Genomic DNA, 26,659 nt, shown 5'->3' with positions numbered 1-26,659 from the left:
CATTTCAAAAATTTACAAATAAGCCACTTGATTAGGCAGCCAGGGGAATTCCAGGACCCTGAACCATTTCCCACTTCCGGTCCCTGTCATTTCTGCCTGCCAGTCAGTCATAGAACAGGAGGTCTTCTGTTCAAATGTTTATAGTAAGAAGTATTCCGTAACAGTTGTGATACAGAGAAAAGAAATGCACTGGTTCCCAATGACTAAACACTTGCAAAAAATGCATATGGGTCACAGTAGCAGTTCAGCATTTAGTTCAAGTTACTGTTTCTTGGAAAGTTACTGAACATTCCTCATATATGTGGGAAAACATATATAGCAACATTTGTTAAAAAAAAAAATACTGCACAAGCGCAAGGACCAGAGTTCGATCCCTGGTACCAAAAAAAAAAAAAAAAAAAAAAAAAAATTGGGCCACTTTTCTAACAAAAAAAAATACTCATTTTGAATTCAAGATTTTTTTTTTCCACTGTTGTCCTGACCAAGAAAAGTAAGATAATAAATGTCATTCAGTGTAAGGGGAAATTTGCATTTTAAAAACTGAAAAGCCTCAAGTGCCTCCCTAAATAGATTATCATTCAGGTACTTGATTGTCTTTAATTGTGTACAACTTTGGAGTCCAGTATTAACATTTACTCAGTTGTTCCTTTTATTCAGTCTTTCTTTTCATACTGCCAATGTAGAGTTGCTGGTTTTCTTTATTTTGCGGGGCGGGGGGGGGGGGGGATTGAACCCCAGGCTTCCCACATGCTAGGAAAGTGCACTACCATTAAGCTATATCCTTTGCCCATTTTTTTTTTTTTTCTTTTTCTGAGACAGGGTCTCACTAAGTTACCCAGGCTGGCCTCAAAATTGCAATCCTCCTGCCTCAGCCTCCCAGAGTGCTGGGATTATAGGTATTGACCAGCACACCTGGCTACATCTTTCCTATTTATATAGAAAAAAAATACAGGACCCAAGACAATTTTGAAGGGAGCTAAGACTGAAAAGATGGCCTACAAGATAAGTTATATAATAAAACCACAGTAAATGAGACAGACTTATTAAAGGAAAAATTTTTTAAAGACACCCACATATATGTATATACGAATTTGCTATATGACATCAGTATTATATATTAGTGAGAAAAAGATAACTAGTCAATAAGTAATGTATTTTTTTTGTTTCTTTTTTTCTTTCAATTTCTATCATTTCTGTATTATGAACAGTTGACAATAAGGAGATGTCTTTTTTGTCTTTCCATTTCACAACACAGACTTTTTGTCTCTGATATGCTAACATTTCTCTGTTTTTCATTTTGCAGCTCTTTTGACACCTATTCAGTCTCAGTGTCCCAAACATGTCCGTTTTGTACTATAAAAGAATAACACTGACTTCTGGGGAAGTATAAAAATTATATCATATACTGCTTATCACAGTGCTGTTTCTTTTAATGGGAAACTATTTAAAGACCACAATCTGAAGGACTGTGGTGGTATAAATGAGTTACTTGTTTGGTGGACAGTGCTGGGTAAAATGATTTGGTTTGGTTTGGTCTTTTTCTTTTTTTAATAAAATACATTATTTAAACTGAAATTTCCAACTTAAATTCAGGGATTCTAGGTTTTATTTAATTGCACCCAACTTCTTCCTCTCTTTTCTTTTTTTGGTGCTGGGGAGTGAGCCTAAGGCCTCACACTTGCTAAGCATGTGCTCTCCTGCTGAGCTACACACCTCCAGCTCTAACCCCTTTTGATTGTATAGCTCTTTCCTTTGTTCCAAAATCCTTATCTCCCCTCTACTCCTTCCTGTTCCATAATGACTTCAACATTTTTTATGATTTATTTTTTCATTTTAAAAATAAAATTGCATATATTTTTCTATTCCCTCTACCTTTTTCACTTAATATTCAAATCTGAAGATCCCTCAGTACTAGTGTAGAAAGGTATTTCTCATCTGTGCTTGCTGCTCCATTGTGAAGAAGTACTGTAATACAGTCAACTTAAACAATCTGGTTCAAAATGCAATCAAAGCCTTCTTTTGTCTTCACCACTGGCACAACCATCTGTAATGGATGGTCCTGCAGAACTGCTCTGTTTCCTGATGAAGAGAAAAAAGCAGTCATAGAGGACTAAGCCAAATAATGTGAAGGACCACACTTCCTTACAGCACAGCAGGCTGACCCACTCCACGTCTGTGAGGCTGGAGCTGCACCCGCAGCAGAGATGCCGTGGTGGGCTTGAAGCAGAGATCCAACCAGAGAAAGTATCTGCTGGAACTGGTACTGCCCAGATCTGTGCGGGAGCCAGTCTGTAATAAAGAGGAAAGGAATTTACCCCACCCCACCGAGATCTACAGAGCTCTCCACCTCTCCACCCCACCAAAAAGCAGAGATTACTAGGGTCATACAGAAGACTCCCTCTGATCTGATACAAAACTAGTATCACAACACTTTCAACTACTTTCCTATGCCTGAGTATCTGAATGGTGTCCAGTTCTTTTCTATTATAAATAGTGTTAGAACAAATAGTCATGGGCATATGTCTTATTTTGGATTTATTTTCAGAAGTTGAATTGTTAAATATAAAACCATGCATTAATTTTGCTGGATATAGGCAAATACTCATCATGGGACTGTTGATATTTTGCAAGGCAGCCAGTAATTTATGTGAATGGCTTGTTGTCCCTGTAGCTTCACCAAGCAGAGTATGTTGTCAACATTTGGATTGTTACCAATCGGTGAGAAGATACTGTAGTTTTCAGAGTAGCTTTAATTTCATTGTCCTGTTATGAGACTGAAGATTTTTTCCTATGCATTAACTATACAGGTAATTTTTTTTTTATCTATCTATTTATTTATTTATTTATTGGTACTGGGGATCGAACTCGGGTCCTTGTGCTTGCGCAGCAGGCAGCGAAACCACTGAGCTAAATCCCATTTTTGCTTAATTTTTAAAAATAAATAAAACATTACCTAGGGCCGGGGATTTAGCTCAGTGGTTTCACTGCCTGCTGCACAAGCACAAGGACCAGAGTTCGATCCCTGGTACCAAAAAAAAAATAATAAAATTAAGCAAAGATAAAAGAATATTAGGATTGGTTACATGGTATTATTAAAGAAAAAATATTCTGACACTTGTTAAAATGGTTGGAAAGATTTTATTCATGACTATTACAGTAAGAACATTGCAATGGGGAGAGAGATTGGGCTCAACTCTGAAACAGCCAAGATAACTGGGGATTTAAAACTAATACACAGTGAGAAGGATCAGCGGATAAAAAAGTACTAAGAGGAGAGACATAGAAGGTAGAAGGATTCTTGCTGAGGACAGAAGGGTTATACATCAAAGGCAGAGAATGAGAAATCTGATCAGATATCAAGAATCAGACATCAAGGGGGAGAGCTACTCACTGAACTAACTTAGGCAAGGCAGACAGATTAATGGGGCCTGAGTGAAGAGGGGGAGAGGATCAACAGAGGAGCTTGACTAAAGTTTAGTCAAGGAGACTCTGTCAGAACGTACATACACCAAATGGATATTTTCCTGAATATTTAACATATTTTATATAAAACATTCAAATAAACAGGATTCTAAACATGAGAATTTGCAAATTTGGGCACATCAGACTACCCCCCCCCAACTTTTAGTCACAGCGTATGAAGCATTACCCATCCGGTTTTTTTAAAAAAATTACTATATAATTCTTGTTAAGTCTTTAAATTTTTTCATAAAATTTTTCATTAGGGTTTTAGAACTAGAAAGAACCCCATAGCTCACTTGATTTAATCTATTTATTTTATATATGAAGACTCAGCCAAGTTGACTATCAGAAAGATATATTGAGAATCTGAACATACGTGTGGTTTGAAAACTCTGGTATCTGTATCAAAAGCCAGATTTTAAAAATTTACAGAAATGTTACTTACAGGCTTAACTAGTAAACTAACTCTATTTATTTATTCAGAGTCAGGGTCTCGCCATGTAGCCCAGGCTGGCCTCAAACTCACTGTCCCCCTGCCTCAGCTGCCTGACTGCTGGGTTTACAGGCATGTACCACCACGCCTGGCTCCACACTCAGATTTGTACACATCCAATTACTTTACCCAAATAACCATATGTTTAGCCGTTTAGAGCCTGCCTGCTGTCCATACCCCAGGAAGCTGCATCTAACATCTGCTAGACAAGAAAAGACAAATTCTGGGGCCATTGAGACCCCAGCCTCTGCTGCCCTTCCAAGTTCTCTTCTCATCTTTCTGTTGTGCAACATCACCTAGACAAGGAACGCTCCTCTGTGGTTCCCTCTTCCCAGGGAGTTGCTTCTCCTTCTTTCGTTGCCGGGCTGTGTCTCCACACCTCTGAGTCGGAAAGGCGTTCCCTGTGAGACTTCCTCCTTACGTGGAACCTGTCCAGCACCGCCCACTGTGGCGCACATTGCCTTGCTACTGCCACCTTGTGGTCATGACTTCTCTTTCCTCTGCGCCCAGATCCCCGAACTCAATTTTAAAAACCCTCATGATGGGACGGGAATGGGGAGATAGAAGTCATGCTGGCAAACACAAGGGAGAAAGAACTTTGTTCTTTCTATATATACTTCCTATCAAGTGATATAAAAAAGAATTCCAAAAAGCTGATGGAAGTCCAGGAAGAGCCTTTCCTGTGATTATTTTCACAGAAAATAATCGTGTGAGAGACTGAACACACGGAGGCACAGAAATGTTTCATAATTGGCCCAAGGGCCAGGGATTTGGCTCAGCGGCACAGTGCCTGCCTGGCAAGAGCAAGGTCCTGAGTTCGATTCCCGGTGACCAAAAAAAAAAAAATTACCTTCTCATAATTTGCCCAAGTTTTTTGGCTGTGATTTGAACCCAAAGCCTGCACCTTTTATCTCTGCTTCTTTCTCTCTTAAATTGCAGTAAGTCTCAAGATAATATAAAGACAGTACAATGCAGTTCAATAAATGTCAGTGTATTATTGTTAATATTAACATTCTAGTGCGCATATCTGTGCCTTCTTATGCTCTTTCCAGAGTTAAAATGCCATGCCTTATCAGATAGAAATAATTCCAAGTCCCACTTTCTTTGAACCAGGTTTATCTTTCACCCTCTAAAGATGCCTTTTAATAGCCAAAGGATTACAGAATTTGGGCCATGATTCTCAGTTTTTCAATGATTATGCCTTAGTATTTTATCAACAATGGTGTTGGAGGAGGAAGAAATCCCCCCTCACAGCTAACCTCCACTCACAGGAAGACATTCATTTATTTACTCAATAAGATCCTCTTCTGTCAGTCTTGCTAGGACCTAGATACATGGGAGTAAACAAAACACATACTTCTCATGCTAGTGAAAATTCTATTTGACATTAGAATGTGGCACTGAAGAAATAAATGTGTAAATATAAATTGTGATATGTCATGAAAAAAAAGTGTCCATTACAGGACAAAGGGATATAACTAAAAAGGGAGAAGTCATAGAAGCACTCTGAGAAAGTAACAGGCTGAGGAGTATGAAGGAATTTGCCAAGGAAAGAGGAAATGAAAGAACATTCTGGTTATTGGGAATCAGAAAACAATAGCCAAAACGAAGGGCTCTGCAGTAGTTTCTAAACTTCTCCTGAGCTTCCTCTTCCCCAAAGTGAATCCTAGAAACCTGGACACATTTTCCCCAAAGCCAGAATTATTCCCCAAAACTAGAATTATTAACTTTCCTCTGTCTTTCTGTGTAGGAGTTTGACATTAAAACCTAGGTGGGTGCAACCTAGATATTTGGGAGGCTGAGGCAGGAGGATTCTGAGTTCAAGGCCAGTCTAGGTGACTTAGGGAGACCCTGCCTCAAAATAAAAAATAAAAATGAAGAAAGGGCTGGAGTGTAGCTAAGTAATAGAGTGTTTTCCTAGTATGCCTAACTCTCTGGATTCAATCCCTTGTACAGAAGAAAAGAGAGGAGAGGAGAGAGGGAGGGCAAGCTTTCATACTATAGAGGAAGAAATACTACAACTGAGGGACCAATAGGAATCTGAACAGTCAGAATATATCCATTAGCTCATACCCATTTTGCCCAATCACATTTCTACCCACTGTTTCTACTTCACTCAAGTATAAAAATAGTTCATCCTGGGTCTTTGGAGTCTTCAATCTGAAGGCTCCCAAGTCACATAAAACTATGCCAAATAGGTCTGTTATGTTTTTCTCTTATTAATCTGCCTATTGTGATGAGAGTATAGGTCACGACCCTTTATGGTGAGCAAATTGGCAGCAAACCATGGTGTCATTCACTTGATGCTAGTTTTATGGGCATGCAGAATGCAATAGTTATGGGTCAGGGAAGCTTCCACCCAGATTTCAAAAGAAGGCCTGGAAGGCCAGGCAGTGTGCCCCTGAGAGGCCCTTTCATGAAAATGTGAGTGTGAAGCCAAAAATGCAGTGGAGATCCCTGAAAATGGTGAAGCCAGGAATCTGACCATCGGAGAGAAGCTGCAGGCAGTGAGCAGAGCCAACCCAAGAGGGAGGCCATGTGGGCTGTAACCAGCAATGCTATAGGAGAGGGGCCACCCAACCCCTTTGGACTCACATCTTGTCACCATTTTTCCTGGGTGCTTGACACAAAGCTATGGGATTTCATGTTTGCCATGCTGGGTTTAGGTCTCATTTTGGTTCCATTCCTCTCTACCCTGCTATTTCTCCCTTTTGGAATAGGAATGTCTATCCTGTGCCATTATATACTGGCTGTGTTTAACTTTCCTTTTGAGTTTTACAGTGGCTCACAGATAAGAGTTTGCCTTCAGTCTCGGAGAAGACTTTGGATTTGGACTTTTCAGCAATGCTGGAATTATTAAAACTTTGGTGACTCTTACAGATGGGCTAAGTACATTTTTCATAAAGAGATGTGGAAGGGGCTAAGGATATAGCTCAGTGGTAGAATGCTTTGCTATCATGTACAAAATCCTTAGCAACACACACACACACACACACACACACACACACACACAAAGAAAAAAGCAATGTACACGAGTCTTTTGGGGACCAAGGTAGAATGTTATGTTTTGGACCAAGAATGTACCCAAAGGCTTCATGTGCTCACTGGTGGGACCTGCAGGCTGTGACTGGATCATGGAGGCACTGTACTCATCATTTACTGAGTCATTTACTGGAATCACTTACTGATGAGTTCAGCAGCTGAGTATGCTATTGGAGAGTGGTGCCTGACTGGAAGAAGCAGGTCACTGAAAGAGGGTGTATCTCCCTCGCTAGCTCCTTCCTTCACTCTCTCTGCTTCCTGGTTACTATGATCCTTACACAATGCTGTTTCTATTAAGCCTTTATTAAGCCATGCTGTTTCTATTTAAGCCTTCTGAACATGGACTGAAAACTTCTGAAACCATAAGCCAAAATAAACCTCCCCTCCTTTGAGTTGCAGGTGTCAGATATTTTACTCCAGTAATGAGGAAAGTGACAAAGACATATATATTTATATAAATGTCTTTATATAAAATTTTCTGAGTTATAAATAAATAAGTTTTAACGGAAATAAAATCAGTATAAAAGTTAAAATTATAATACACTTAATCGATTAATTCTAGAGTTTAGAAAAATTTCTATATCTTTTTCATGAAAGAAATGTACGAACTGTACCCTTGATTGTACTCCTACAAATAGGGCACTTTCTTAGAGAAGGGGCACAATCTTTGCATACTACTAGATGACCACATGGAATAAACACTATGGACACTTCTTTGTCCATACACACTTTACATGTTCTTTCTTCTTGTAGTCTCCTCAACTGTTCTTCCATTGGTAGATCTAGGAAAAGAATTTTTTTATTATTTTAGTTTATTAGTACATGAATGTAGTACACAATGTTTACATTCTTTGTGTGGAGTTGGTACATGTATTTAACACATGCCAATTCCTTTTTATTTGTCCCTTATCCCTTCCTCCATCTCTCTTTTTTTTTTTGGTACCGGGGATCGAACTCGGGTCCTTGCACTTCATAGCAGGCAGCGACACCACTGAGCTAAATCCCTGGCCCACTTGCTCCATCTCTTGATCCCCTTCCCTTTGAGAATAATCGATCTCCCTATTTTCGATTATCTATCCTTTATTTTGGTCTTTATGTTTACTCTGGGTTTCTAATATAAAAGAAACAGTGTGATATTTAAGCTGTATGTCTGATTTATTTTGCTTAACATTATCATCATAAGGTGCATTCATTCACTTTCCTACAAATGACTCAAGTTTATCTTTCTTTATGGCAGAGTAGTACTCCAATGTAAATACCACATGAAAAAAGAATTTTTAATAAAAAACAATTTTCTTTTTCTTAAATGAAAAAAAATAAAAATAATGTTTTCTACTGGTTTAAAGGGTTAATACTATTACCTGAAATATCTTCTGTGAGAATATACTTTATGTCTTGTTGCACTAAAAGAAAAAAACAGAAATATTACTATGATGAATAAGGTTATTATTTAGCCACAAAATGTGTGCTTTAACAAAAAATATATTGGGTGCCAGGCAAACTGTAAACAAATAAAAAATTTTAAGGAAACCCAATGAATATAAAAGTTAAAATTATGATTTACCTAATCCATTAATTCTAAATGGATTCTAAATGCCTTCTATCCCAGCACTGGGGGAGGCTGAGGCACAAGGTTCACAAGCCCAGTTTGGGGTTCAAGCCCAGTTTGGTTGACCTCAAGACGTAATGAAACTCTGTTTCAAAATTAAAAATAAAATAGGGCTGGGGATGTAGCTCAGTGTGAAGGCTCTGGGTTCAATCCCTGCGCACCCGCACACACACACACACACACACACACACACACATATATTTGGCCAAAACTCACAATTTTAAGGCAACAAAAGCCTTTAATTTTGCATAATTAACATTTATAAATTAGATCAAGTTATTTTCTGTAATCGCCAATTATTCATGAGTATATTTTCAGTTGTCCTAGAAAGTTCCCAAAATAATTTTCTTGCACTCACCAAATAAATGCTTGTATAACTTTGGGTCCATTTCTTGTAGAGAGTTTTTGAATATGGTGGCAGCAATATTTCCTTTTATTAAAATAGTATCAATGAGTTCTCTTGCTTGTAAAGATGTCTGTGTTTTCTGTTTGATAACATCATGTTCTTGTTCATTAATCACTTTTGCAATTAGTAGACTATTCAAGATTGGAATTACACAAGTCAAGTGTTGAAAAAGTGTCATTCTATTCTTCCGGATTAGTGATAGATCTTCTGTATATAAAAAAAAAAATCCAAATACAAACATGTTCATAGTGCTCACAAACTTCTTTCCATACCAACGTACACCAACAAATGAAAACCATCTTTAATTCACAATCAAGCACTGATATTGACTGTTAGGCTTGGGGATACCTGCTTCTCTGTACCTAGAAATAATGTTAAGTATGAGGACTAACATTTCCTGAACACTTGCACTACACATTTTGCATGTATTGCCACATTTCACTATCTTTGCAACAACCCTTTGAATAGGTACTTATTCCCTCATTTAACAGATGAGAAAATAAAGCTACAGTAAGACAAGTTGCCAAACGATGCTTCACTAACAGAGTTCAGTCGGAGGCAGACTGGTGTCATGATCTGTGCTGTAACTATTCTGTAGTACCTGTCCTTAAACCATAAACCAAATGAAAGTTACAGTCTAATCAAATCAAAATTTTAATCCAATCTAATGAAATTGGGGAAATGTAAAATCAAGAGAATTAAAATATTTTCCATAAATTCTTCTACAAATTTGTTTTAATTCTACTTTAAGTGGAAATTTTAATTATTTGCCAAGACCAGACATATTGGCATTCCCTAAACAATTTACAGGAAGAGCAGAAAGGCACTAACCACATTCTGAACAATATGCTGTTTGTCAATAGCTACCTTCTTGTCCTATTGGATCTCCTTATTCTTCTTCAAGACCTAGATTTGTATCTACTGGCAAAAAGATTTTATACTTTGAGACTATAATTTTATTACCTATGTTTATTAATCGCCATATAGCTTACCATGAGCCATTAGCTATTTCTTTAATTTAGTTTTGACTTTTTACTTCCTACCACAATGTTATTTCTGTAACATAACGGAAATGGGGCTGGCTGAAGAAGAACCACTTCGGGAGACTGTTAGGTTTTAGATATACTGACTTTGTCTAGTAATATAGAACTATCTCAAAAGGGGAAAAAATGGTGTTTGGTCAAAAAGTCAAGGCCAGAAATATCCATTTTGAAGGTAACTGAAACTCTGAGAATAAATGAGGAAAGGACTAGGACCGAGAATAGTGCCTGGCACAAAATCAAGGCTCTATAAATAACTGTTGAAAAAAGCCAAGCCTCAGTAATTTAAAGAGTAGGAATAAAAAAGTTATATCCATAGGCATAGAACATTCAGAACAATATATTGTCAAATTATCTACATTAGAGAAGTAGTAATACCGTGCATTAGAAAACTATAACTTATACTTGGTATTGAAATATTTTGGCTTTTCAGTCTAAGACTTTTTTTTCTAATTGTATTTTGTTTGGGTGCTAAGGATCAAACCCAGTGCATTGCCTCAAGTATGCTAGGCATGTACCTTACTACTAAGCTGTACCTCGGCCCCTCTGAAATTCATACAATTTGATTGCTAGTACCTGGGTAAAGTCTCTCTCTTTTGGGGGGGGGGTACCAGGGGTCAAACTCAGGTCCTTGCATTTGTGAGGCAGGTGGTGGAACCACTGAGCTAAATCCCCAGCCCGAAAGTCTCATTTTTAAGTCAGAGACTGTATTATGGCTTACAAGTTATAAAGATCTGAATATATCTTTGAAGTGCATTATTATTTTATTCTGGAAAAATATTACCTCTATTTATATACTCATCAAGAAATTAATCACCCTTTGTTCTTGGGAAACTATAAAGCATTCACTCATCAAACAATGTTTCTTGAGCTTGGGCTATGCACAGACAGTACGCCAGGTGGAAGAGGCAGAGGCTGGGGCTGAGACACTAAGAGCTCTCTTTGGCAATGTAAATCCTGGTAGATTATTGACTTGGAATGGTCTCTGGAGACTTGATTGATTTTCTATGAAAGAAATATAAATATTTATATTGGTGGATGATTTTAGATTTTATCGGGTCTCTCACCAAATGTGAAGGTGAATGTTTTCTTTGAGCAATTGTAGGCTGACAACCGATGGCTGGGACTGAGAAGACACTAGGAAAAAAGTACTTACCTAATCTTTATAGTGAAAAGGAAAGCTTGACTAGTTGAGTGAGGATTAACTTGAATTATGTGGCTGCTGTATGGGAGGTATATGAAAGTGAGTCATTTACACTGGTAAATGTATGGTGATATATTACTAGGTTCTGGTACATTTCTCTTTATGGGCTGGAGAGGTTTATCGTTGGACAGAATGGACAATCTGACTGTCAGTTATCAGAGGAATGGATCCCAGATGGCCTTGAACAAAGATAAGTGCAAATTTTTTGCTCTTTCTTGGAGGCCTGAGCTTTGATAACAGCAACATATTTGGGACTTTCTTAACCATTTGTGTAAATTGGTCAGACCTACACAGAGCTAAATCAAAAGCTATGCAGAAAAATTTAGGAGGATGGGCCTAGGGGCACCAAGAGAAATCAATACCTACTTAGAGTTATAAATTGTCATCTGTGATATAGTTCCTATGTTACCTGTAAATCTTCCGTGAGAACTGGTTAAAAGAGGCAGTCTATTTTGAGCTATACCGAAGGGATTTTGGGGTTTGGTCCATGTTTGGGCAAGAGTGGCAGTGAGAGATCAGCATTTCTTTTCATCTAGGTCAGAGTGGTAATAGCAGTCAAAGCACCCAGGTGGCAATGGGCCTACCCAGAGGAAGAGAGATTTTGCAAGAGGAACAGAGTATGGGACAGTAGGCGGCTAATGTGGAAGAATATGGTTAACTTATCGTGACACAATGTAACACAGAACTCTAGGACTTACCTGAAAAAACACTGAGCGGGAACTCAGTTCTGGTGTGGGTAGGTAGAGGACTTAATCATAATTGGTGCATTAATTTATAATCAAAGACTGAGAATATTTTTATGCTAATATTTAAATTAATAACAGTCCCTGACCTCATTCTAATTTACAACATAAGGAGTGAGGAACTAGCCCGGGATCAAAATGAGCTATGAGTAACTGTATACAAAGTCAACTAACCAGAGTATGAATTAAAGAAAAGGATGCATTACTTTCACTCAAGGTACACATTTTCAATGTAATGAGCAATTCCAATAGATTTTAATGTGAAGAAATTTTCAGAATTTGAATTCAGGATAATAAATGTAAGAAAAATCTGACTCACTGATAAGCATATTTTCAGGAACTTCTGAGTAATAGCACAGCCTTATGGAAAAAGAAACTATATTCATAAATATACGGACCTAATTCCTTTTCCTCATTTGCTCTTTCTTTCGCCTCTTCCCTTATTTCATCTTCTGCATTAAGTAAATCTAACACAAGATCGCTGATGGTGTTATAATTGTCTCCAGTGCTTAGGATTTTACTCTGAACTGTCTGTTTTACCAAGCGTCGACTAAAGCCCATTTCCAAAGCAGCTTTGACCACAGGTGTGTTCATCATGACTGCATCTTCTGATTGGTTCTCTCCAGGTCCAAAATGAACAACTGTATGGAACACAGGATTTGATACATGTTAGGATAGTCTGTACATTTTTAAAACAGAAAATAGGCTGGGGATTTAGCCCAGTGGTTTCGCTGCCTGCTGCACAAGCTCAAGGACCTGAGTTCAATCTCCCGTACAAAAACAAAAAACAAATAAACCCCTGAAAATTACTATAATATCAAAAATGTAGAAAATATATACATACTATTTTATACAAATATTGTTAAATTTAAAATGCTATATATATTCCATCACTAAAATAAGAATGTGAAATATTGTATTTAGATTAAAATATGCATTATCTGCCATACCTGGATAAGTATACAAGTGAAGGAGAAAGAAACATAAATTTCAGGATCATCTCCCATGAGAACTGAGACTCATTTTCTCTACACTGAATGAACAAATGAACTTTATAAATCAAATATGTATTTTCACATATTTTATTGTTTTATTTTATTTATTTATTTTGGGGGGATACTGGGGATCAAACTAGGATCCTTGCGCTTGTGAAGCAGGCATCGGAACCACTGAGCTAAATCCCCAGCCCATTTTCACATATTTTTAAAAGAGGCCATTGTCATCATTCACTTCTGTTACTGCAATGGCCTCCTACAATATTGCTCCCTTCCAGCTCATTCTCAACACTGCAGTCAGAATGACTTTTCAAATCTGATTGTGTCACATTCCTTAAATTGCATTAGATTCCACTGTGCTAGGATATAATTCAAAGATTGTGTTTGATTATTTGCTTGAGATACTGGGGATTGAACACAGGCCCTCGCTCATGTTAAGCAAATACACCACCATTAAACTACACACTTTGCCCTTATCTTTTTTTTTTAGGGTTTTTTTGTTTGTTTGTTTTTTGAGACAAGGTCTTGCTTTGTAGTTCAGGCTGACTTTGAACTATGTATCCCAGGCTGGCCTCAAACTCACAGTGATCCTTCTTCCTTAGCCTCCCAAGTGGTGGAATTATAGGTGGGTGCCACCGTGCCTTTATATTTTATTTCAGACAGGGTCTCACTAGATTTTCCAGGCTATCCTCAAATTTGTGATCCTCAGTTCTCAGCTGCCTGAATAGCTGGAATATTGATGTACACCACCATGCCCAACTGTAATTAAAAATTTAATTGCAGCTTATAAATTCTCCTACAATCTGGACCCAGTTTACCTCTTCAGCCTCATCTCTTGCCTCTTATTTGCATCCTGCATTCCAGCCTAGAAGTCACAAACTGACGCTTCTTGCATCAAATTCTCCCTGCAATGCTGACCAGTCTAATGGCTAGCCTGCTTCACACCTTTATCTATTTGCAACTCCTGCTTCTGTCCATACACAATTTTGTTCATTTCATCCAATGTGCCTATTCCATGTCACTTAGGCCTTTCACATACTGCTCCCTATGCCTGGAATGTATTTTTCCTCCCCTCACTTGATTGAGTCCTTTTCCCTTGGGTTCTCTGCTAAGACAAGTACTTCCTCCAGAAAGCCTTTGCTGATCCTCCAAGTCTGGGTTAATTGTCACTCATGAACTGTCATAGCTCACTCTACTGCCCCTACCAGATCCCTTTTATCTGTGTATTTATCAGTATCCCTAGGATTATTAGCTCATGAGAGCGGGAGTCATGCATATCCTGTTTTCTTTCCCTGGGAACAGCTAAAATACAATAAATATTTACTGAATTGAATCACATACTAAAAATGGAATAGTAGTGCTGCTCCTGGCTGGCAAATGCAAAGTCCTGAGTTTGATTTCTGGTACCAAAAAAAAAAAGGAATAGAAATACTTGTTCAAATATTTGCTTTATTCCCTTTAAGGTTTAAGATAATAAACAAACCTCTTAACTTCTCTGAATCTATTAATTTAATAGTTTTCCTATTAAAGAATGGAAACAGTATTTTCTAACTTCTCCATTCCAGAGAAGGAATACATAAGCAGTCTAATGTCACAGCACATCTGTTCCCACACTGGTTCAAGGACAAGGGTTAGGCTAGGTGCACATTATTTGTTAAAATTACAGATGCCCAAGGTTGGGATGTAGCCCTTGGTTCAATCCCCAGGACACCCCCCTCCCTGAAAAACTACAGATACCCAAGCCCCACCCTTATATACCTGGATTGAATCCAGTAGGTCTAAAGCTTAAACTAGAAATCTGCACTATTTTTTAAAGTTCTCCAGGCAACTCTGACATGCAGTGAAGTTTAACATGGTACTTTTGATTGATTTTTTGTTTTGTTTTGTTTTTGGTACCAGGGATCGAACTCAGGACCTTGTGCTTGCCAGTCAGGCGCTGTGCTGCTGAGCTAAATCCCTGGCCTAACATAGTACATTTGAAAATGCATTGCAAATTACAGATCAACACAAATATACATTATTATCACCTTTCAATCTTAACAATACCAAGTAGTTCTATTTCAATGCAGTAATAATTATCATTTGTACATACTTGGTGACTCCACATTTTCATCTTCGGGGGTGTCTGATGTAGACAACAGCTACAGAAAAAAAGTACATGTAAGTTAAAATATAAACTTTATCGTTCCCATTGCAATAAAATGAGTCAGAAGGCCTATTTTATTCAATTAATTACAAACTGACTTGCTCACTAGCAATCATTTTTAATCAAAAGCAGTATTTCATTTACATTCACAAGTTATTCCCTAGGCCATAAATTAACAGTTTCTGTGTCTGTGAAGGCAGAAAAAGGGCTATAGCTTTTCAGTTGTCTCCGAGATGGTTAGTTTGCCTTTTATCCAGTCTCTGTCCCCTGTGTTACCCTTTGGGATAGATTAGACCTTATATGGATTCCATTGACCATGGTTAGGAAGTTTTTGACCGTCAACTTATTATATAAGTTTTTATTTACTTTCTTTTCATTTCATTTCATTCATTTATTTCATTTATTCATTTATTTCATATCTCTTTCTTTAATCTTTTAAAGAAAAATTTATATAACAAAGCTATTAAATGCTACTATCCCAACTTACTTTTTCCTCAAATAGTTTAAGTATTGCAACTTAATTGGAGAAATTCTTGAATTTCACAGCAAATATTATTTTTCAGGAGGTTACTAATAATCTATTTTTCTCAGAAAAATAATACTTTCTAGGATCATGTTAAGTTTTGTGAAAAAAGAAAATATGTTTTTAAAATGACTTTTGTGTTTTAAAAATATCTTTTATCTTTTCACTAAAACACTGCTCTGTAATGAACAGAAAATAATTTCTTTATTGGTAACCAATGAATTTTTTAAAAACCTTCCCTTCTTTACCTGTTCAAGCAGATGAGGATAACTGGCTTGAACTTGACTGATGAATTCTTGTCCTTTAATTCTTATCAAGTACTCACACCTAAAATGTAAACAAAATAAAGAGTTATTTTATAAAAGCAAAATAAGAATTTAATAACAAATTCCTAAAAAATTAAAATAAAATAAAATACATTAAAAATAAATAAATTCCTCATCCGTGTTTATTCCATTGGAAATCTGATTGTCTCGAATCACAGAACCATTTAAAATCACTGATTCTAAACTTAAAGTTTAAAGAATAAATAAATCCTAGTCCTGTGCTAACTCTATTTTCTTTTTTAAAGTTTTCTTTTTGTAAAATTGACCTATAAAATATCCTTTAATAGGATTCAAATTGTTTTGAGTATGAATTTTTAAATTTGTTCTTTAAGGTACTACCTGTTGCAGTTAACATGAATTTATCTTACTACAAGTACTTTTTTCATCTGGTTTGAATGTTTTACAAAATTAGTTTTATTATCTTATATTTTCAGGCATGTATCTTTTTTTTTTGGTACCAGGGATCGAACCAGGGTCCTTGCCCTTGTGAGGCAGGCAGTGGAACCACTTAGCTAAATCCCCGGGCCTCAGGCATGTATCTTGCTTGAGCTAATTTTTGAAAAGCCCTAAATTTTTATCTTAATCGGAACAGAGCAAATCTAGTCATTTGTAAACTAGTAAATATTTCAAATGAGAATAAACATGAATATGAACACTTTCCTCTTCATTTAGCCCAAGGGAGTGGTAACTACAGTGAAGGCAATCTGATGTGGACAAGGAGGGCGTGACTGACATTTTGCCACAGCTGAAGTGGGTGTCAGGAACCTTGCAGCCTCCTTACTGCAGTCAAGTGAGGCTGTCTCCACTTAGACTCCTCATTGTTCTCTTCAGTTATTCTAGGGTTCTTAAAAATACCCTAGAATATGCCTTGAAAACAGACCATGGAGACAGAAAGTTCTCTAAGTGATTGAGTCATAATTATGACAGTCTAAAAGCTGAAAATATACAAAAAAGAACAACAGAGAAAGAATGAAAAAACTCAAAACATCTTCCAATGTCAGATAATCACAAGTTTTTCAATTCCTAGAAAATATGCAGCCATTATCAAACTTAAGTACAAAATGAATTAACGATACCACTAAAGCAAATTTATTGTTCTTTTTGTATATTCTCAAAACTACCAAAATGGAAAGAAATTTTTTAAAACCATGCATGTGATCCTTATAATCTTTACAATTTTAAAACTTTACAAAAGGGAGGGAGGGAGCACAGAGCTGCTATAAATGAAAATAATGTCCTATATACAAATGTATATAATGAAAATGTTAGAATACTGAGTTTGGTGATCAATAAATAAGAGTTTTGACTATTAAAAGTGTAATTATAGGTGATCTGTCTTAAATGAAATTGGAGAGCATTCAAGAGTGTAGAATAATCAAAATGGTAAGACAAAATGCTGTGTAATAATTAAAATAGATGAGATGTATTTATATTTACCCTGACCACCCTATTTAGTATTACAATTTGCTTTGAACACCTCTCCCTTACTCTATTCTCCTTCTTCTCCCTCAGTGGTGGCATTTGAACCCCCAGCCAGTATCCTATCACTGAGCTACATCCCAGTCCTCTTTTTTTTTGGTAACGGGGATCATCTTAGGACCTTGCGCTTGCGAGGCAGGTGTGGTGCCACTGAGCTAAATCCCTGGCCCCTCTTTCTTCTTTTTATTCATGAGACTAATTATCTTCCAAATGCTATATAACTTATTATTAATCGTCTGTCCTTTTCTGTTATAAAATGAGCTTATGAGATCAGAAGTTCTTTGTTTTGTTGAGCTGAATATTTTATATGCCCCTTAGAACAGTGCCTGGCAATAGATGATCCATTAAAGAATACTAAATGCCTATTGAATGAAATATGTCCCAGATAGATATTGGCTGGAAAAAAAAGTCCAAAACTATTTATAACATTTAAATGAGTTTGATTTACTACTAGTCCTACTACTATGTAAAATTATATACATTTCCATATATATATTTAAAGAGATGTTTGGGGGATGGATGCTAGTCGCTGGACATTTTAATTTTCTCTGTACTTTTATTTCAATGTGTGACTTTTTATGAGTATGTTTTATTTTTAAAATATATTTCTTTCTTTTTAAAAATTTTTATTGGTACATTTTAGGTATACAATATAAAGACATTCATCATTGGAAATGTGCACCTTTACATACTCTCTCTGTTCTTATTTTTTCCCCTTTCTCCTGCCCTCCCTTCAAACCCCTCCATCCTGCTCTATTTACAAATACTTCATTTCCATTTTTTCATGTTCTCATATTAATTCCATTCCCTTCTTTCCTTTCCCCTACCCCTCCTGCTTCCCCTTCCCCTTTGCTCTTTTTCTTCCTATTTCACATTATCTATTGTAACTTTTAGTCCTTATTTACACTTTCAGTTTCTCACACTAGAGAAACTATTCAGTATTTACACGTGTGTCCTATTTATTTCACTTAAGAGTATCGCCTCAATGTACATCCATTTAGCTATAAATGTCTCTAATTTCTAAACCACTGTGGCAATCAGTATGGAGATACCTCAAAGAACTAGGACTGGAAGTCCCATTTGACCCAGCTATTCTCCTGCTGGGTATCTTCCCCCAGAGAATTAAAAGAATTGTGCCACAGTGATATATGTGCACCCATGTTCATAGCAGCACAATTTGTGATAGCTAAAACTTGGAAGCAGCCCAATCACCCATCAACTGGAGACTGGATAAAGAAAATGTGAGTTTTTTATAAAATGGAATACTACTCAGTCATAAAAAATGAGAAATTAGAGACATTTTAAATATATTTCTAAAAAATTCAAAATATCCCAAACCTATTTCTTCTTCACCTTAAATCCATTAAAATCTTTCAAATTATAATTTTTCTAAGTAACCTGATCTAAACTTACTCACAAATGTATCTTTGGAACAAAGACAGAATAATCTAACAGCTGATTATAAGGTAAACAAAGAAAACCCATATGATGACAAAAAAGTATGCAAAGAGAATTTCAAAACAATTACCTTGGAAACCACTTGGCATGTTCTACCCATGGATCATCTCCCAGTTCCCAACACCTCAGTCCACCATCACAGCAAAAGCACTTGACATCGTCACTATGACCTAAAATTAATGTCACCAAAGCTTATGAATACATATAATTTGTCCACTAAAATATATAGAACATTTTGCATTGTTTAAATTGTCAAATTAAATTTCTTACCCACATAATAAAAACCTGCACTTGCAAGCTGTTCAGGATGAACTAGAACACCTGAAGGCCAGTTAAAGAATGTTTTGAAGCGGGCTGCATGGGTCTGCATACTTAAATTAGAAACAGTGTATCTGGAAGTATTTTGAAGCTGATTTCCTAAAAAAGGGCAGTTGGGAAAATGTCTCCGGTGTTCTGACATCGCATCATCCTTTGGTTCCCAATTGCTCAGTTTTCCACCGCAGGCAAAGCAAGCTACTCTGTCTCCAGGTCCTATATAGTAAAAGCCTGCTTTGGCAAGATCTGTCGGTGACAGAAAAGTCAATGGCCACATTTGATAAGTGAGTAATCTGGCTTTTTCAGTACTCATTGCAGAGTGGTAGGGACTTGTCCTCAAGGCAGAAAAATCTTGATTTGCTCTGAAGTTTACAGGACTTGATGGAAAGCTTGAATAAGACCCACTGAAATAGCCACTATTTTCCAAACTTGGAAGTAGTGAATGTGTGAAATTTGTTACTGAAGAAGAATAAGAAGGCTGAGAGTTAGCTTCCAAATTGTTAACTGAAGTTAGATTCTGAACAAAGATGCAGCTGGGATATAACTTTTTATGCTTTTCTATAGGATTGTCTCCTTGTTTCCAGTTATCCAGCATCAGGCCACAACAGAAGCATTTGACCTTGTCTTTCACATCAGTGTAATAGAAACCAGCACGAGCAAGACTCCTTTCTGAGACAGGAACACCAGCAGGGAAAGTTGAATATGTGGACATTCTGTAGAGTTCACATGAAAAGTCATACTTCAACTCAAACATGTTGGCACTTTTCATCAAACTTGATAAGAAGGGGCTATTTTCTACTACATTCATAATGAAGTGGATGGGGAGGAAAAGGGACCAGTCTTTCTCTGGGGAGGTAGTTTTGTGCATGGCTTTTGATTTAATCAGTGTGACTACTAAGCTGAACATCAAAAATGAGAACTCTTTAATTTCTTCTGTACATTTAGGGTTTCAGCTTGGTGAGGTTCTAAATCCTATACAGTTATATTTTAAGGGACAATTATGTACAAGTGTACCTTTGCATAATCTTTATATGTACAATGTACATATGATGCTACATAATAACCTGTGATGAAAACTAAAATCCTGCATGGAAGCATAAAGTGTTTTAGGTCATCAGTATGCCATTTTGTTTTGGATATCTTCAGGAGTAGGTCAGCTTCTCCAGGTCTCAAGGATGCATCCCCATAGCATTCACTCAACCTGCATATCAGGTGTCTGACTCACAAAGCTAGATTTTCATGATGGAAAGCTATGTTCTACCATTGTTCTAGCAACTACCAATAGACAAGTCATTGTGCTTTTCCTACCAGTGAATTGCAACTATGGTGCCGATTTCAACACTTGGTTTCCAGGTAGCAAGAGAAACATCACAGCTTGTTACCAATGATTACTTCCCTTACAATAAGTTATTGTGCCTAACTTTATTATTCCCTTCAATGGCCAAAACTTTTATACACTGTTACAAAATTTTTCTTTATATAAGTTTTCTTTCTGAGTAAATTTGTTCATTTCCCCAGATGTAACCACTGAACCATCCATTCTCAGGTTCATCATCCCCAGAGATAACAGCCGATTTGAACAAAATAAATTTTAAACTTGTACACAGTGGATAATTTCTTCACTAATCCTCATGTTTACCTTTTTTGCTTTTTCTAAATTTGTGCTATCTATCAAAAACTTTTGATCTTGACATTCTTTGTCATCGCAGAAGTCCTTTAATATGTCAAAGGCTTCATTTGAATATTTCTCTAATCTTGGAGAAGGTTGATCATCTCTTTGTTCTGGGTAACTGTCACTCATTTTTAAATCTTTACCAAATGCACATACTTTTTTCAGCTCTATAGAGAAGTGTGTGGGAGACTGCCCAGCCAACTGTGAAAAGAGTGCTTCAATAAGATGCCTCCACTATAATCGCTTTACTTCCACAAATCAAATTGAAAATCAAAATCATTACAGTTATATCTCATATAATTATATTTTTAAATTAACATTGTTTGGACGTTAAACTAAAAAATCCAATTAGCTATTAATTTGTTTTTTCATGCACAAAACTACCTCCCAAGATTAGACTAAGTCCCTTTTTAGAGTTTTAGGCCTCCATTTTGAAGTGTTTTGATTTATAGAAGAAACTGAAAAAAAGCCTAGAAGTAGTAGAATAGTTTTCGTCCTTTGTAAGCCTGTTTAAAAAGAAAGAGAGAGAGTTTTAAAAATCAAATAATTTACAAAGGTAACACAATTATCTTTTTCTTAAAACGCTTTCTCCAGGCACTATGTGTTCACCTGTCTGTGTGGACTTATCAATTGATCTCTTTCTCAGTCAGTCTACAATGTGGGACTCAAGCACACAAAGCATCATCGGCAAAGATGCCCTTAAAGCTGCTTTCAGAGGTGGCAGGTGGGGGACAAAGTAGTATGTAATTAGATTTTATTTGTGAGTCCTGCAGCACATCAGGAAATCTTTTAGCTGTTACCATCCAGAAGCCTCAGCTGCGTGCTAGCACCAGTTTTACTACCTTAAAGAATCACAGACTAAAGGCTGGGGATTTAGCTCAGTGGCACCACTCTTGTCTCACAAGCACAACGTCCTAAGTTCAACCCCTGGTACCCCTCCCCCACGACAGAATAGAATTTAAAAGGGAATTTTTTTCTGTTCATAGTGGTGATTGATTTTGCTTTCACATGTATGTATAAACTAAACACTAAAAAAAAATTAAAACTATTTTCTCCAAAATAGAGTATTAGTGTTGATTAATTGTCTACCACATACAAGATGCTATAGTAATTCGGGCTGAAAATATAGCCTACTGGTTGCCTAACATGCCCAAAGCCCAGGGTTTAATCCCCAGCTACACACACAGAAAAAAGAATAGAACAGAACAGAAAAGAGAACTGTACTAGGCACCGAAGGGCCAGGAAATCCCATACAAAGACTAAAGGTTTCAAACTGGTGACCAGTAGACATCTTATATTTGGCCACCACAAAACTGGATTACAGTAGTTTGCCAATTTTTAAACTTTTAAAAAATTAATTTATGCTTAGAAGAAACACAACTCTACAGTCACCTTCTTCAAAATTAATCTTATATTACCCTAGTATAATTATAAAAAACAAAAATTAACATGAATACAATGCTGTTAATTAATCCACATACCTTATTTGAATTTCACCAGATTACTAAATAAATTTTTTCTTGGGCCAGTATATATATATACACATACATATACGTATGTATATATATATATATTTTTTTTTTTTTTGACACAGGGTCTCACTATGTAATCTGGGCTGGCTTTGAACTCACTATACAGCTCAGGCTGGCTTCAAACTCACAGCGATCCTCCTGCCTCAGCCTCCCAAGTACAGGAATTACAGGTGTGCACTACCACACCTGTCAGGCCATAGTATTTTTTAATCTTTTTTTCTTCTTTTTGAGACAAGGTCTTGTAGCTGAGGTTGGCTTTGAACTTGCTATGTAACTCAGGCTACCCTCTTGGTAACAATCCTCCTGCCTCAGCATCCTGAGTGTGCACCATGCACAGTTTTGCTTGTTTGTTTTTGTTTTCTGAGACAGGTTCTCACTACATAACTTGTGCTGGCCTCAAACAGGAGACCCTCCTGCATCAGCCTCCAGAGTGTTCGGATTATAGGCATGCACTACTATCCTTATTTTAAAATCTTATAGTTAATTACTAACATTTTTAAATGTGCGACTTCCCATAGCATTCTAGATTTCGCACTTCTGAAGTGAGAATAGCTGGCAGCACTGGCTCTGTGCTCTCGAACAGCAGCAATCACATAGAGCCAGGGACAGCCGTACTCTTTAGAAAGGGCACGCGCTCCCCATTTGGGCACTGTACTCTGGCTCCCTGCTACAGTGACTGCTACTTGCTATTTATCAGTGACTGAGCTCTATTGTTTCTTTGACAGTAGAATCAGGAGGAGCATAAAATCACTGTAATAACTGTGCCTATCAAAAGTAACAAAATGAAAGTTTAACCTCTGTCTTAGCCATTCCCACCACCTCACCTTCTGAATGATGAACCCTGGCAGCTGGGACCTTCGGTGGAGTTTCCACTTCCTAGTCCCGTAGTAATTCCACCTGACCCGGGTCAGCTTCCGAACCCTTCCCCATGCAGCCCTTCAGCATCTATCCCCATTTTCACTTCACTGGATTTCATTCTCAGAGACATCGCTGAGCAGTAACCTTTCACATTCTGGGATCCATGCTTTTTGCTCACAACTTACTTGCTGCCTCTTTATGGGATCCCATCCTCTCCCATTACCTCAGAAATCTTGCTCTTACTCTTTTCTATCTCCCTTCACTTCCTCAACTCTCACTCTCTCCTGGTCCTTTTCCTTCCACATAACAATCATGCTGAACTCTACCTCAGCTTTCAAATGAAATCAAGCAAACAAATATCGTCTTTCAATCCTGCTTTCCACTCTACCAACTTTCTTGTATCTCATGCAGCCAAACAAAATGAACTTGTGTCCATAGTGAATGTTTCCACTTCCCCAACTCCCACTTACTCCTTAAGCCAGCATCCTTTAAAAATACCCTCAGCCAGGGACAATGGTGCACACCTGTAATCCTAGCACTCAGGAGGCTGAGCCAGGAGGAGTCCAAATTTTAGGTCAAGCTGGGTTACATAGTGAGTTCAGGGCCAGCCTGGACTACAAAGTGAGAGACCCTGTCTCAAAAAATTAAAACTAAACTAAAACTAAAACTAAACTGGCAGTAAAAAAAAAAAATATTAAACTGGTGTAGCGGCACACTCCTGTAATCCCAGTGCTATGGGAGTTTGACACAGGAGGATCTCAAGTTTGAGCCCAGCCTAGAAAACTTAGCAATTTAGAGACACCTTGTCTCAAAATCTTTTTAAAAAATTGTTTTTTCTTTAGAGGTCTGAGGATGTAGCTCAGTGCAAAGATCCTGGGTTTAATCTCCAGTATTGCAAACTCAAAACAAAACAAAACCAAAAACTCTTTGACAAAACCAATGAAAAAATTTGAAACTGTAACTGAGGCAGACTTCCTTTTAGAAACGCTCCATTCCCTTGGCTTCTCCAATTCAACTGTCATAGAATTCCTCTTTCCTTTCTAGTGGTTCCTTCTCAGATGGGCTCAGGTCTGCAATCTCCTCTCCTTACTCTACCATTTCTGGTGGGCAATTTACTTGACACCAGAGCAGCTGACTGTCCCTACTCTCTGGGGCACTCAGCATGTCCATCTCTGCCACCCTGGAGGGTAAGAATGTCTTTCCTCTCTGCCTCTTCCTAGCCTGTGACTCCTTCAGAACAGGAACAGTGTTTTATTTTTGTACCAGCCTCCCTGCCTGTGACATCCACAGAGCTTGGCATAGCGGACTTTCTGTTGGGGAAGTAAATGTCAGCAGACTTGCCTGAGTCCTGCATGGAAACAGTATCCTCATTTACATAGCAGTAAGGACATCAGCTTTACATTCATGAGCAGAGAGTGTGCTTGGTGATGCTTTAACATCAGGTTTTAAAGTCAGGTGTTTGGATTTCCAGTACATATTAGTCCCTCTTTACCAGGAGTTTGACCTTGGGCGAATAAGTCTCCATGAGCCTCAGTTTCCTTATTGTCAAATGGAAACATTTTGGTTCTTGCTTAAGAGAGTCAAAATTTAAACATTAAAATACATGTAAAATCTTCAGAGGGCAACCTAGCTTATAGCAGGTAGCAACACTGTTACCAACAAATACAAATTTAATATTATTGTTACTTTAGCATCAGGTAAATACCTCCAGCAATTTACTGACTGGTTACGGAACAATGCTGGGTGTCCATCAGGAAAATAACATATCTGCTGTCACACATACCTGCTGTCTTCCTGCCACTACTTGGGAGCCCTATTCCATTTGATCATTAAATATTTTACTGAGCCCTCGCTACACCACACGTCTCTGCTTTAAGCTCTGTCCTGAAGCTTATCTAGCACCTACAAAGGGCCAGTAACACTGACAATCAAATTAAAACGTCAAGGCTCCAACATTCCACAGGCTCACCCCAAAAGTGAAATGGAAATTGAGCACTTAGCAGGAAGGCAGAAGGGAAGTGGGGGTGGGCGAAGACGGCGCGGTGCCAGCCCTCAGGGTCACCCTCCCCGGGACAGCGCGCCAGGGGAAGAGGCGCCCGGGCGCACCTGGAACCACTTTTGTGCTGGCCCCTAACCGCCCCGTGCAAGCAGGAACCAACCTCTACGCGGTGCTTGTAACCGCGCGTCCCCCCGCGCCCCGGATCCGCCACCGCCAGGCCCTCCCGCCCCGCAGCCAGCCGCAGGCCCGCGCGCGAGGAGCGCACACGCACGCGCGTACCCTCACAGCAGCGCTGTCCAGCGGCCGCGGCGCACCAGCAAGGTCGAGCCGCGTCTTCTTCACACCTGTCGCCAGGCCTGTCCGCTGTGGGCCGAGTCCCCTGCTGCCTTTAAAAGCTTGACGTCCTGCCCTTCTCCCGGTGGTTTGCATGTGCGCTGGTGCTTTCCTTTTAGACTTAGGGGAACTCCAGCGGTACTAACCACACACGCTTCCCCTAGCAGGCCCATTAGGGGATTTCCATGACCCTACAGGCGTGACTCAACCGTAGCGTGTTATCGTGGCATTTACTGAAAGACCTCTGTTCTTGGTTCGTGGGTCAGAGGAAATCTTGACAACAGATATAGAGATCATCGGTCAGCCTGACGGGAAGAGGCCAGAACCCCCATCCTCTAGTCTCCATCCGCCCGGTACTTAACAGGTGAAAGGCTAGATTTTTTTTTTCTTTTCTTCTAAAGCTAAAGAAAGTTCAACATTAAAAAAAAATTGAAAAAAATTTAAATCGTTCTGATTATTTTCAGTTTTTGTTTTGATCAAGAAAGGAGTCAGGCCTGTAACCCCAGCTCTCTGGGAGGCTGAGGCAAAAGGTCCCCAAGTTTGAGTCCAGCATGGGCAATTTGGTGACTTAGTGAGACATTGTTCAAAATAAAAAGGGCTAGTCTGGAGCTCAGTGTGAAAGTCCTGGGATGTACTGAGATGGAAAAACCAAAATTCCTTCTAGAGCCTTTATCTTACAGGGGAGGTCTCTAAATTTCATTAACGTTTTCTGACAGAAGCCTGACTTATTTGAGTCTAACTGAATTGCTCTATTTTACTCCACAATCTCTCTCTGAGTAGTAAATTTAAGCAACTTTAAGGCCAACTGTCCCAAGGTAACTGTGCCAAGGTGATTGGCAGAGTTCATCATGTGATTTTTCTATCTTCCAGTAAATCAAAGACATATCCCATGAAGTTATTCTGGATTTCATTATCCTGTGGAATTGGAATCCAGCACATTCAGAACAAAACAGACTGTACTGGGTGTCTTCTGGTCTGGGTGGATTTGGCTACATTTCCAGTTGGAATTACATCAGAAAGACTA

General features: G+C 38.0%; 1 protein-coding gene and 1 long non-coding RNA gene across 3 annotated transcripts; both read right to left on the bottom strand.

The window, feature by feature from the left end:
* Positions 1–1,147: 1,147 nt before the first annotated feature.
* LOC147827901 (uncharacterized) lies at positions 1,148–4,369 on the bottom strand. Its single transcript, XR_015451636.1, has 2 exons — positions 4,252–4,369; positions 1,148–2,289 (listed from the first exon to the last, which is right to left on the bottom strand). It is a non-coding gene; the product is annotated as an uncharacterized LOC147827901 (long non-coding RNA).
* Positions 4,370–7,442: 3,073 nt separating this feature from the next.
* On the bottom strand, positions 7,443–25,797 carry Birc3 (baculoviral IAP repeat containing 3). 2 transcript variants are annotated; one of them, XM_004870797.3, is made up of 9 exons: positions 25,582–25,797; positions 19,197–21,419; positions 18,997–19,096; positions 15,912–15,990; positions 15,087–15,135; positions 12,398–12,640; positions 8,965–9,219; positions 8,359–8,400; positions 7,443–7,779 (listed from the first exon to the last, which is right to left on the bottom strand). In XM_004870797.3, the coding sequence occupies exons 2-9, from the start codon at positions 20,146–20,148 to the stop codon at positions 7,586–7,588; spliced, it is 1,914 nt and encodes a 637-aa protein (XP_004870854.1). In that variant the 5' UTR covers positions 20,149–21,419; positions 25,582–25,797; the 3' UTR covers positions 7,443–7,585. The 2 variants fall into 2 exon arrangements, with proteins under 2 accessions (XP_004870854.1, XP_087068459.1); XM_087212333.1 differs by lacking the exon at positions 25,582–25,797 and having other exon boundaries at positions 19,197–20,070.
* Positions 25,798–26,659: the final 862 nt, after the last annotated feature.

Source organism: Heterocephalus glaber, unplaced genomic scaffold, assembly GCF_053883595.1.
Source record: "Heterocephalus glaber isolate CG9 unplaced genomic scaffold, H.glaber_assembly_v1.0 deba00001429, whole genome shotgun sequence".
NCBI classification, from domain to species: domain Eukaryota; kingdom Metazoa; phylum Chordata; class Mammalia; order Rodentia; family Bathyergidae; genus Heterocephalus; species Heterocephalus glaber.
Note: the sequence above shows the minus strand (reverse complement) of the source record. Positions and strands in the feature narration are given on the sequence as shown.